This window comes from Suillus subaureus (genome assembly GCF_016647635.1).
Source record: "Suillus subaureus strain MN1 chromosome Unknown BJ212scaffold_7, whole genome shotgun sequence".
In the NCBI taxonomy this organism is placed as follows: Eukaryota; Fungi; Basidiomycota; class Agaricomycetes; order Boletales; family Suillaceae; genus Suillus; species Suillus subaureus.
Window position 1 is genome coordinate 837,726 of NW_024538563.1, and position 12,703 is coordinate 850,428.

A 12,703-nucleotide genomic window follows, 5' to 3' on the forward strand; every position below is an offset into this window, starting at 1 on the left:
CACTGGGGTTCAATATTCAAATATTCAACGTTCAGGGAAGCGTCGCAGTTCAGCCTTCATGCACTCACTCCTTATTACTGTGTACTACTAGTTGGTAGAAGCTCTTCGTGACTTCCTCGGTTTCAGAAACTGAAACTGCCAGCCGCTGTAGGTACTACAAGTACTGCACCAAGGTTTGTCTCACGACGTACTGCCGCAGCGCGAAGTCATTGCCAGTGATTGCGTCATAATGGTAGTCGATGACTACTACAATTCGCCGGGAGCCCTGACTCTTGTGGGTGTTTGAATATATGATGCGGCCCTGCCGAACACCAGCCCTATCAACACACCGCTCTCATGACCAACATCGACAACGTCCTGGACTCCGAAGTCCCCACTCAAAGCGAGGACGCGCAAGATGAAGGAACCGCCCAGGTGTCAGCAGTGGGAGCGCCAATAGAGAAGGCAACGACAATCCACCTGTATCTGATAAATACTCACATCGTCTACAGAGCAATCCTTTGGGTTACAAGGTTACATTACTGTCCTCTGTCATGCTCAATCTCGGGCGAATGCTCGGCGCGGGAATATATTCTGTCCCGGGCGTCATACTGAATTCTGTTGGCTCGATCGGCCTGCTCTTCACCTTCTGGCTATTGGCTCCGTTGTTTGCACTCGCAGGTCTCATGGTCTACGGTGAATATGCGAGTATGTTCCCAAAGAGATCCGGGGCAGAAGTTGTGTACTTGGAGCAGGCATATCCTCGTCCGCAGTTTTTTGTCCCAGTCATGTTCGCTGTAACTTCAGTTCTTCTGTCGTGCGTGCTACGGTTTGCATGTTGAATGAGATATTCATGGGATTGCTTCTACACTGATCAGTTTTAGCGCGACAAACTCTATTGTATTTGCGCAATATGCACTTACAATTTTCGATGTCCCCATCACTCCCGCAAGGCAAACCATTATTGCATTAGCAGTCTGTGCTGTTGGCGTGGGTTGTGAGCTTCTTTTGTTTCTTGCGCTAAAGTACAATCTGGAACTTGACCACGCAGTCGTTGCCCTGTCAACAAAATGGTCTTTAAGGGCCGTGAACTTTCTCACTGGGTTGAAGGTCCTTTCTCTTGTCTTGTGAGCACGCCGTTTACCATCTGTCATCTACTGACCGATTGCCCTTTTAGCTTGGTCTTCACAGGCGCCCTTGTACTTAGTGGTTTCACTCACATCCGCGATCCGTTTGCCAATTTTCGGTCCCCCTTTAGCGGTAGCACGACCAACCCAAATGCTTTGGCTACTGCCCTAGTCAAGACTAATTTTGCATTTGCTGGTTGGAGCAACGCATTTAACGTCATCGGGGAAGTCCAGACGCGCGATCCTGTGCGCACAGTGCGTAAAGCTGGCTTACTATCGCTGCTTTTAATCGCATGTCTTTTTTTCTTTGTCAATGTTGCCTACGTGGCAGCAGTGCCAAAGGACGAGATAAGCAATTCTGGGCAGCTCATTGCGGCTTTATTTTTCCAACGTGTATTCGGAGGGGGCTTTGCAGCCAAAACCTTGCCGATCATGGTTGCTTTAAGTTGCTTCGGAAACATCGTGTGTGATCTGTGTATTTCGCATGCCTGAGTTACTCACGAAATGCATTTCTAGATCGCTGTGGTGAGCAACCCATTTGAAAACTGCTTATCATAATGTGAAAAATCATATTCTGCCAGACTGTTGGTCAGACACGCGTATTGCGTGAGATTGCCCGACAGGGGCTACTTCCGTATCCAAGATTTTTTGCATCGACCAAACCATTTGGCACACCATTAGCACCCGTGTGTCTGAAGTACTTTCTCACAGTCATCGTGATAGTTGGCCTTCCAGCTGGAGATGCATTCAACTTCCTGTTGGACTTGGCTTCTTATCCGAATCTAGTAGGAATTTTACTCCACTGTCGTGTATTATGTGATCAACAAGTTGCAGGTGTTCAGTGCTGCAACTGCCATAGGATTGTGGCTTCTTCGAAGGCGGCGATCGCTCGCTGGCCTTGCGCCTTCGAAGTACCGTGCGAGGAATATTTACGTTTCCCTTTATCTCCTCAGCACGATATTTCTCCTCATAATGCCATGGTATTGTCCCTCCGAATCAATGTCTTGTAGCAGAACTGATTTATTCGACAAGGGTACCACCAGAACCTGGTCATGGTGACGTGTCTTTCTGGTACGCAACGTAAGTCTAATGTTGTTGCATTTTTGAGCCCACATTTGACCATATTCATTCAGTTACTGTGTGATGGGACTTGGTATCCTTGCGGTGTGTACATCACTTACAACGCGACCCTACATAAAACTGACCCTTTACAGTTGTGCGGATTCTATTACTGGCTGTGGATTGTTGTCTTGCCACGGTTAGGGGGGTATACCATCGTGGAGGAGGTAGAACAATTGGAGGGCGGCGCGTTGACCGCACGGTTGACACGCAAATACCATGCGGACATTGATAACGGAGAGCATCAACCACTCATTGCCAGTACTTGATGGGCTTGAATAATTACAGTAACACTCCTCGTAGTGTAACACTAAAGCTCACGATCCCTATATCAGTATTGCACAAGTGCGTGGTTCCTGGTGCGAACGCAACTTCCACACCAAATCCAACTTAAGACCAGAGCGTAACATATTATCAGTTTGCCCATATATGGGTTGCTTTCTTTTATGTCTATTGCAAGGTGGGGCCGCAGCTGTCTGTGCGCGTTATTTGTTGGTGTTGACGGATGCTGGGTATTTCCGAACATTAAGCGATGTGATAGGGATGAGCCCACCCGAGCCCAAAGAATTGAGCAGCCCTACCAGAGTAACTTATATGCGTGTTTCGAAGGTTTTTCGTCGGCGAAACGTTCCACTACTGGTTCGAGTTGAAACTATCATCATGCCAAGTATTTTCTATCAAAACCTGCATTAGAATTGGTCAGACTAATATCCAATGCTTCAAGCCCCAATTCACGCTACAACCAAGCAACATGATGGAACGGAGACTTTAGCACAGTCCATGCCATGCTGCTCTCATTACGCCAGTTCTGAACACATTCATAACCCTGCATGATTCTCTGCCGGAAACCCATTTCCTCTTCCTTTCATCTCCATTGAATGGATTCGAAATACTCTGCCGACGCTGTCGCAGCCGCTTGGAGTCTCCAAATCTTTATGGTAATTTTCCTCTAGATAATGCGAATGGCCTCTGATGAAGTTCATTGCTCCTAGTTCATCTACAGTATGTGTTACTTTATCAGCAAACCGCATCTGCTAAGCAACAATTTAGCGTCGATGGCTACATTTTGGGTATGACCATCCCCATTTTCTCAATATAATATCATCTTGATCATTTGGTTCCTATCCAGACATACGACTATGTCTGCTCAATCAGCGAGGAGGTGACACGGATCATTTACAAGATCAACTCTTATCCTCACGATGCACCCCTTCAAGGGAATATTTTTGCTTTATTCCCGCTGGAACAGGGTCAAATTTTTGTACGTTGTGACACGGTATGTGCCTTTCCTTCTTTTTGTTGCGCACTTGTATTGTACGTCCCTAGTCTCAATGGGTCTAAGATACCATATTGACAGACTGTTGCCAGTGAACTTCGTCCCAGATGAGACTTCCAGTGTACGTTGGCTCGCAATAGATAAGAGCCCTGCTCACTTAAAGGCCAATCTAGACATGCCAAATTATCAACAACATTTGCTCAAGTACATCAAACTACATGTCGGAAATACCAGTCACTGATCTTTCCCCTCTTACAGCTTTTAGCCTGATATCCATTGTCTGCTCAGAATGTAAATGTTCTATTATCTTTATCGCGAGTGCAGAGTCTTGATTCCTCCAGGTTTCCTCATCCTCAGGACTTACGCACTGTGGAACAACAATAAGGTCGTTTTGACAGTTATGCTATCAACTTTTGCAGTGAGTTATGTCTAGTATCGCAGCTTTCTGATTCGAACACAGCATCAGGCTGTAATTGTGGGGTCTATAGTTGCCCTATTTTCCGCCACTGCGACTGCGCCGTGTATGAATTGCTCCCTTTGCCTGTCCGGGAATTTTGATACAGTTTTCATTTCACAGTCGAGACAAGTCCAATTCCAGGCATCACAGGCTGTTATCAGTCCTCAGGAAGTGTCAGGCTTTTTGTCCCTTTCCTTCTTTTGTTCGGATTAGAATTGAGTGCGTCAATGAGAATTAATTCATAAATGCCCTTTGAATCATGCTTGATGCAGTGCTGATTTCACTCACGCTCACATGCGCCATACGAAATTGGTGTGCAACCAACAACCGTTTGTATGTTGTTGTATTGAAACACAACGTGCTTTATTATGCATGTGGTCTGTGTAAGTGAGAGCGTGGGGTGGTCGATCCTTGCTCATCTTTCCTACAGTTTTCTCGACCATAAACATTCTGACGTCGCTGCTACTCGATGTATGTCATTTATCTGCTGAATATATTCCTGTAGTTGAGATTTCATGCAGTATGCGTATAGCGGCATGTTCCAAGAGTACGTCTCTGCCAAGGTTTGCTGGCAAGCAACACTTACTTATCATGTGTCTAGTTTCCAATTTATCATTCATGCCATACTCGCCACTCGAATGCATCTCCATCTGTGGCATGCTGATCACAATCGCGATTGTAATGCCTCGGATTCAATTTCTCTCTCCCAGTTGGCGCCCGCACCTTATATTGAGTCAGCCTAACTATTAGCATACATGCCCTCACAGGGCGGTCTGGAGGGAAGGGGAGATTGCAATTGACTGCTCCAGTGGGCTCGCCAGGCGAGATCGGATCATCACTTGCGATGTTGTGATGGGGAAACTCGTGCACGCACCCGGAGTGGCTCCTGGAGTGCCATAGACAACTCTCGTTGAATGGTCCGTCCGGATCGATGGAGGTTGGGTTCAGATGTGAATATCCACTGTTTATGAGGTGCGCTCCTTACTTTGTCGTGAAAGCTGCATGTAAATATCCTATGAGTCGAGTTCATGCAATGTATATGTACAACACGACATATGAATGTACGCTGGGCTGGACGCACAGGTACAATTGTCAGCGGAAGACACAAAACATATAGCTCGTCGATTTCCTCCGTATATATACGTCTTGGACCAACTCAATGCCAGTGTGGCACCGGAAAATCCTCTCTGCAGTCTACGACATGAGTTATCGAGTATTATCAGTGAGTACTGTCAGTATCACATATTTTCAAAAGTTTGGTCTCACCTTAGAAGCTTGCTGGAGATCATTCGTAAAAGCTTTGCCGAAGGAGATAGATTTGAGCGCCTCTGCAGTCATCACAGCTTGTGCAAGATCAGTGGCATTGAGCCGTGTATCTAGCCGATCCTGTACAATTCTGTTGCGATTTGAGTCCGTCTCTCCGTGTCTCACAACAAACACCCGAGCAAGGATAATCATGGAGCTTTTGAGGAACTGACTAAGGACTTATAGCTATTATAAGGTCTGGTCTGGTCACTTTAAAAGTGCTGAATAGTTGACTACCTTGAAGTAGGGCAAGTTGTACAATGAATGCAAAAGTTCACTGGGACGCGAGGAGCTAAGCCGAGATGGCTGGTAAGGCAATGAGTCTTCTTCCCTGTCGTCACCATATTAATCTGAGCTGTTCGTATGAATGGAATGGGAGGGTCGCGGGGAGTCAGAGCATATCATGGTGGATCAGGAAAGTTCACGGAAGATGATTACCTTGTGTTGATGGTCTTGATACAGTCTCGTAAGAAAAAACGGCATGTGTGAACGACGAACGCAAAGTGTGGCAGTGAAGACGACACTAGTACAATTGGACTCAATACGTACTCCGATTCTATTTAGACTACCTGCTGCAGATGCTTGCAATCAAGAACGACTCGGAGTACCCCATGACGTCCATCTCTGGTCTCTGGTTTGATCAAACAGGGTTCAAATTCTGTGGACGAGGGCTGTGGACGAGGCAGATGACCAGTTGCCGACCAAAAAAGGTTCCTTTGCCACTACGCTTGAAGATGACGAACTCGAGTACACTATGATCGAGTAGATTCGAGTGATTGTTTCTGGGTGTATTTTTGTCTTGGCTCGAAAGTATAGGCGTCCGATGTTGTTGTACTACATTTATTCGTGAATCATATGTTTTCTTGGTGTCTTCATGCGGAGTCGGGGACTGGCGCGGCCAAGCACCGTTAGATCAAATTTAATCCCAGCCTTTTACCATAAGTGGATGACTTTCCGTAGGCAAAATAATCCAGGATAGAATATACCGGAGTCTCAAAAGCATTACCAATACCGCTGATATGTTAACCTATACTAGAATAATCCCCCGTGCGCGCAGTCCAATAGATTTAGTCCAGCCCTTGATGGACCATCATGATGATCTTGCAATCCAGTACCTGCTTCTTGACGAGGATGAGGCTGAACTTCAATTTGATGATGACGAAAGAGCTCAGGTCCTAGCAGCTGCTATCATTGGTGGGAGTGAGGTAGCACGACAAGACTGGATTGACACTCGGCACCCTCATTGTCTATATCTTTGCCAACCCCAACTACTTCCAAATCCTTGCATGAACACCCCATGGCAGGTACTATATGACAGCCAGAATGATTGAGCCTTTATCACCACAATGGGTGTTGATGTGCCCACCTTCTCTTCACTACTTACTGCAGGCTTTGCACAAGCCTGGTTTGAGACACTGATTTCTCATGATGATGTCTCTGCACATGGAAATCCACAGATAAATCAGTGCTCCCTTGATGCTGCAGGGGCACTTGGGCTTGTGCTACACTATCTTAGCTCCACTATGCATGCTATCAGCCTACAGCAGATCTTCGCTATTATCCCCAGTACTGTCACTCGATACCTTCACTTTGGTCTTAAGCTTCTCCTATGCACCCTCTGCACTCTAACAGATGCCAAAATTCAATGGCTGGCAGGCTTAGACTTCAAGCACTGTAGCGCACTTGTTGTGGCCCATCATGGGAGACTTGAAGGGGCATTTGGTAGTATTGATGGTCTCAAACTACCGGTGCAAACATCGGATGATGTCGACATCGAGAATGCGATGTTTAATGGGTGGCTCTCAGAGCACTTTATCAGTTCTGTATTAGCTTTTTCAGCTGAAGGTAAGTTTGATGCAGTGTCCCGCTCTAGCCTTGATCAACAACATTACAGGGGTGATTATTGCTGCAAGGCTGAATGCCCCAGGCAGTTGGCACAACTCATGTCTTGCTCATCAAATCTATGCCTCTCTTTGAAATGATACTCCCCCTGGTTATTATATTGTCGCTGACATGGCGTTCCCGCGTGGCAGCAATGACATACAGGGCTGAATCTGCGCACCTCTGAAACAAGGCCAACGTGTTCAAGGCTCACTTGCTGAGATTGATGAACAGATGGCATTCAATTGTGAACTGCTTTCATACTGGCAGACTGCTGAATGGGGGATGTGTGGTCTTCAAGGTGCTTTTGGAAGATTGCGTGTACCACTCGAAATCACTGACAAAGACTCATGGGGTGATCTCATTGAAATCTGTGTTCATTTGCACAATCTGCGTGCAATCCATGTCGGCATCAATCAAATACAGACAGTGTACCTCAAACATTGGCAGGAGACGCTTGATGACATTGCTGTGTGGCATGATTTTGAGAACATGTTGTTTTCAGAGCAAAGGCAGAAAGATCGCATTACACATTTTCATGTCATGCTAGAGTACAAGTAGCTCAAGAATTTGATTAAAGAACTGGACTATGACAATGAAATGACATATGTTTATCTGTATAAGCTGCACAAGTACCTTTAGTGAGAGAAGCGAGAAATGATACCTTATCTATCTAAGCTGCACGAGTGCCTTTAGTGAGAGAAGTGAGAAATTACACCTCTGGTGTTTGACAGTGAGCCGACTTGCTCATTGGCAGGTCATCCACATCATCCTCCTCACTCTTGATGTCTGTATGCACTTGGGTCTGTTCCCTATTAGAACAAATGATGACAGAATTGCATGGGCACCCTGCACCACATGAACAGGGTCTGGATGCCCAGCAGTGGTAGGCAAAGCAAGGAGAAGGAGTGGTATTGAAAGGAGGAGGAGTAGGATGCATATATTGAGGAGATGTTGGAGGATGGTCTGAAGCATCTGATGCTGGGGTCTCTGGATCACTGTGCCAGATGACACTTTGACCTCTGTCAGGGTAATAAGTATAGTCTGCATATTTTGGTTTCAGTTTGTGCTGGTGACGAGATTTGGGAGCAGCTTGGTTGGGAGTAGGCTGGTGAACTTGTGCCATCTCCAGGCGAAGCTGGGTAAGGTCATGCTTGTGTTCAGTAGCATAGAGTCTGGTTTGTAGGTCGAACAGTTGGGTCCATAATTTCTCAGTGATGGCATTTGCATCACGCAGCTGCTGTCCCTGGGTAAGCAACTGCGTGTTTGCAAGAGTCCTGGTGGCATGATCCTCGTCTCGAGCTTGCTGAACAGTGGGGTCAAAGGCCCTGCTAATGCAAGAAAGCAGCTCTGAGGCTGCTGCACCTCAGTGGCATGCCACAGGTGCATCTGTCCAAGTGGCACAGGTGACTGCAGTGTGCTCAAGGGGGGACATACTTCGCACCTTGACAGGTGGGTTGTTACAATTCAACTCGTCATCCTGGGCATCATAGTCCAAGTCATTTAGATTGCATGTGCCAGCACGCTCATTGATGCACGCATCAAGCTCATGGGCTTGAGTCACATCAGGAGGACACACTCCATCACCAGTGGGCTTTGTAGTCTTCATGAACTGAGGTTGCAAGGTGAGACATTAAGATGCCATTGTAGAATGAACTAGAACTTACTTGTTTGAATTTGGTTTCAAGTGACTGGGCTTTACAGTGAGGGCATTCATGGCGGCTTGCCTACTGCATGAACTTCAAGTAGATTGCTTGCCACCCTTTCTGGCCCAGAGGCAGCTCATCTTTGACAAAGTCCAGGAGGGCCTTGACATCCACTGAGCTGTAATTGTTGGAACCATGTGGGCGGCCACGTTTGGCCCTCAGATCATCTTCATCATCCTCGAGGGCACATGCATGCTTTTGAGGGCGGTCACCTCCATTCATGTTAGTATTCTCCTTATCTTTACCCTTGCCTTTGGTAGCTTTGGTCACAGTCTTGCGACGCGCCCTGCCAGCTTTGATAGCAGGCATGTATCCACGAGATTCAGCAATCATCAAGGGGTCACAAAGGTCTCGGTCTGGTGAATCCAGGAGTGGGATATGAACTGGGTCCTGGTATGCGCTAGACAGCACAAGGCGGGACCCAGGTGGTGAGGGTGGTGGTGACAAGTGAGGTTGGGAGAAGTTGGCCGGAGTCGTAAGTCCATACATCAAAGGCGCAGCTGCATGTTGCTGCAAGGTGATAAGTACATGTTGTTGAAGATCAGAGAATGATGAAGACTCACGCCATATGCCTGGGAGTCTTCAGAACACAGCACTCGAGTGACAGCCTGTGCGATCCCAGGATGGGGCCACCAATGACCCAAGTGGTCATGCGCATACACATTCCCTGCATTATCATAGTGCAACTCAGGAATCAACTGGCTACAAGGGACAATCATACATTGGGAGGGGGTAATGTCAGACATTGGAGGGACTGAAAGTTTAGGTACTTACCTTGTGGCTACCGGTACACAAGCTTTATATGTTTCAAGTGTTTGTTCCGCCAGATGCAAGGGGTGGGGATATTCATAGTATAAAAAAAAGTAAAGGTCCCTGGGCTGGTAACAGCACAATGCAAGCACACAAAGCCAAAATGGAGTAGCTACAAGCTTGCCGACTTTATATTGAGGTATGTTGAAGAAAATTTCATTGACAGAGGGATAGGATTGGTGGGAGGTTGACGCTAGGTTGCATTGGGCGAGATTGGAGGCACCGGAGGCAGACTGGTCGCTGTGGCCAGGTAGTAACTTCATTACCAGGCATGGACATCCAAGGACATTCCACATGGCACTAGATAACATCTAGATAGTGGCGGGAGAAAGAGACATTAGTATAGTTGACAAAAGGTTGAAACGCACCTCGGTATTACTGCGCAAGGTGCTACATTGCATGCAATGCGTCTCGAGCAAGGCTGATTATATCAGCACATATCGCTGGCGTTAGTGGCCTAAAACGGATGGAAGTCGTCTGCAAAGTCTATTGGGGGGGGGTACCCCCCCCAATAGATTAAGGTTTATTGAGGGGGGCAAAACGGAACATGTTTGGTAATCGTGTGAAAATGAATAGCGGCATCGCGGCACACCTGCCTAATGCGGCCAATTCTATGGTATGATATTCTAATAAGAATTTTTCGAGCCTACGGAAAGTCATCCAGTGTTGTGGTTACTGCAGTGTTACTTAGGTTCGAACCGCATTGCGTCCGCATGATGCTTCGACAATCGCCGATATCAAGGTTTTTCATCAGCAAAACGTTCCACCAGGTTCGAGGTAAAATTATCATATCTCCTATCAAAACCTGTGTCAGAGTCGGTAAGATTGATATCCAGTGCTTTAAGCTCTCAATTCACGTCATAACTAAGCAATGGAACGGGAAGTTCAGCATAGCAAAACTCGAGCTGATGATCACAGTCGATGTCTCATCATCATGCCAAGTGTCTTCTATCAAACCCTGGAGACTGATATCCAGCGCTTCAAGTCCGGTTCACGTCACAACTAAGTAATGGAACGGGGACAAGCTGATGATCACAGTCCATGTCACGCTCTCATTATGCCAGTTCCGAGTTAGTGCTGCCGTGGTCCGGTTCGGAGGGTCCTAGACAAGAACCAAGAACCGGACCATCGGTTCGGTTCTACGAAATGCCCGAACCCAGAACCGGACCGTAGAGAACGGAACTTCCGAGCACATTCTTAATCTTCCATGATTCTCAGCTGGAAATACCGCTTCTTCTTCCTCCCATCCCTATCGAATGGGTTCGAAATACTCTGTCGACGCTGTCACAGCCGCTAGAAGTCTCCAAATATTTACGGTAACTTTCCTCCAGACAATGCAAACGATCTCTAATTTGAAGTCCATTGCTTCTAGTCCATATACGGTATGTATTACTTCATCAGCAAACCACATCTGCTAAGCAACAATCCAGCGTCGATGGCTACATTTTGGGTATGACCATCCCCATCTTCTCACTCCAATATTCATCTTGGTCATTCGGTTCCTACCCAGACATACGACTATGTCTGCTCAATCAGCGAGGAGGTGACACGGATCATTTACAAGATCACCTCCTATCCTCACAATGCACTATTTCAAGGGAATATTTTTGCTTTATTCCCGCTGGAACAGGGTCAAATTTTTGTACATTGTGACACGATATGTGCCTTTCCTTCTTTTTGTTGCGCACTTGTATTGTACGTCCTTAGTCCCAATGGGTCTAAGATACCATATTGACAGACTGTTGCCAGTGAACTTCGTCCCAGATGAGACTTCCAATGTACGTTGGCTCGCAATAGATAAGAACCTTGCTTACTTGGAAGCCAATCTAGACATGCCAATTTGTTAACAACATTTGTTCAGGTGCATCAAACTACATGTTGGAATTACCAGTCGCTGACCTTTCCCCTCTACAGTTTTTAGCCTGATACCCATTGTCTGCTCAGAATGTAAATGCTCTATTATCTTTATCACGAGTGCAGAGTCTTTATCCCTCCAGATTTCTTCATCCTCAGGACTTGCGCTATATGGAATAACAATAAGATCGTTTGGGTAGCTACGCTATCAACTTTTGCAGTGAGTCACGTGCAATATTGCGACTTTCTAATGTGAACGCAGCATCAGGCTGTAATTGTGGGATCTATGGTTGCCCTATTTTCCGCCACTGCGACTGCGCCGTGTATGAATTATTCCCTCTGCTTGTCTGGAAATTTTGACCCAGTTTTCATTTCACAGTTGAGACTAGCTCAATTCCAAGCATCACAGGCTGTTATCAGTCCTCAGGAAGTGTCAGGCTTTTTGTCCCTTTCCTTCTTTTGTTCGGAGTAGAATTGAGTGCGTCAATGAGAATTGATTCATAAATGCCTTGTGACTGATGCCTGATACAGTGCTGATTTCGCTCATGCTCACACGCGCCATACGAAACTGGCGTACAACCGACAGCCGTCTGTATGTTGTTATATTGAGACACAACGTGCTTTATTATGCATGTGGTCTGTGTAAGTGGGAGTGTGGGGTGGTCGATCCTTGCTCATCTTTCCTACAGTTTTCTCGACCATGAACATTCTGGCATCGCTGCTACTCGATGTATGTCATCTATCTGCTGAAATATTTTCTTGTAGTTGAGATTTCATGCAGTATGCGTATAGCGGCATGTTCCAAGAGTACGTCTCTGCCAAGGTTTGCTGGCAAGCAACACTCACTTACAACCCCAATCATGTGTCTAGTTTCCAAATCATCATTCATGCCATACTCGCCACTCGAATGCACCTCCATCTGTGGCATGCCGACCGCAATCGTGATTGTGATGTCTTGGATGCAATTTCTCTCTCTCAGTTGGCGCCCGCATCCCATGTTGAGTCAGCCTGACCATTAGCGTATTTGCTCTCGCAGGGCGGTCTGGGAAGATTGCGATGCCCGGCGAGATCGGATCATCACCTGCGATGTTGTGATGGGGCAACTCATGCACGCATCTGAAGTGGCTCCTGGAGTGCCTCAGACGATTCTCGTTGAATGGTCCGTCAGGAGCGACTGAGGTTGGACTCG

General features: G+C 46.7%; 3 protein-coding genes across 3 annotated transcripts; all 3 read left to right on the forward strand.

The window, feature by feature from the left end:
- Positions 1–533: 533 nt before the first annotated feature.
- Positions 534–2,494, forward strand: BJ212DRAFT_1265290 (amino acid/polyamine transporter I; the record flags this gene model as incomplete). The annotated part of the gene is made up of 10 exons (XM_041330476.1): positions 534–796; positions 858–976; positions 1,031–1,106; positions 1,157–1,568; positions 1,623–1,631; positions 1,688–1,891; positions 1,941–2,086; positions 2,139–2,186; positions 2,240–2,270; positions 2,321–2,494. The coding sequence occupies 10 exons, from the start codon at positions 534–536 to the stop codon at positions 2,492–2,494; spliced, it is 1,482 nt and encodes a 493-aa protein (XP_041196108.1).
- A 616-nt stretch (positions 2,495–3,110) lies between these two features.
- BJ212DRAFT_1337064 (uncharacterized protein) lies at positions 3,111–5,201 on the forward strand. The gene is made up of 16 exons (XM_041334960.1): positions 3,111–3,163; positions 3,218–3,227; positions 3,276–3,295; positions 3,355–3,387; positions 3,443–3,539; positions 3,594–3,622; positions 3,675–3,705; positions 3,760–3,792; positions 3,843–3,919; positions 3,968–4,022; positions 4,079–4,177; positions 4,231–4,341; positions 4,389–4,429; positions 4,480–4,505; positions 4,560–4,923; positions 5,023–5,201. Exons 1-15 carry the CDS (start codon positions 3,161–3,163, stop codon positions 4,699–4,701), a joined length of 807 nt encoding a protein of 268 aa, XP_041196109.1. The 5' UTR covers positions 3,111–3,160; the 3' UTR covers positions 4,702–4,923; positions 5,023–5,201.
- A 5,678-nt stretch (positions 5,202–10,879) lies between these two features.
- Positions 10,880–12,703, forward strand: BJ212DRAFT_976116 (uncharacterized protein). Its single transcript, XM_041344491.1, has 15 exons — positions 10,880–10,976; positions 11,033–11,042; positions 11,091–11,110; positions 11,171–11,203; positions 11,259–11,355; positions 11,410–11,438; positions 11,491–11,521; positions 11,575–11,607; positions 11,658–11,734; positions 11,783–11,837; positions 11,894–11,992; positions 12,046–12,150; positions 12,204–12,244; positions 12,296–12,321; positions 12,385–12,703. The coding sequence occupies exons 1-15, from the start codon at positions 10,917–10,919 to the stop codon at positions 12,524–12,526; spliced, it is 858 nt and encodes a 285-aa protein (XP_041196110.1). The 5' UTR covers positions 10,880–10,916; the 3' UTR covers positions 12,527–12,703.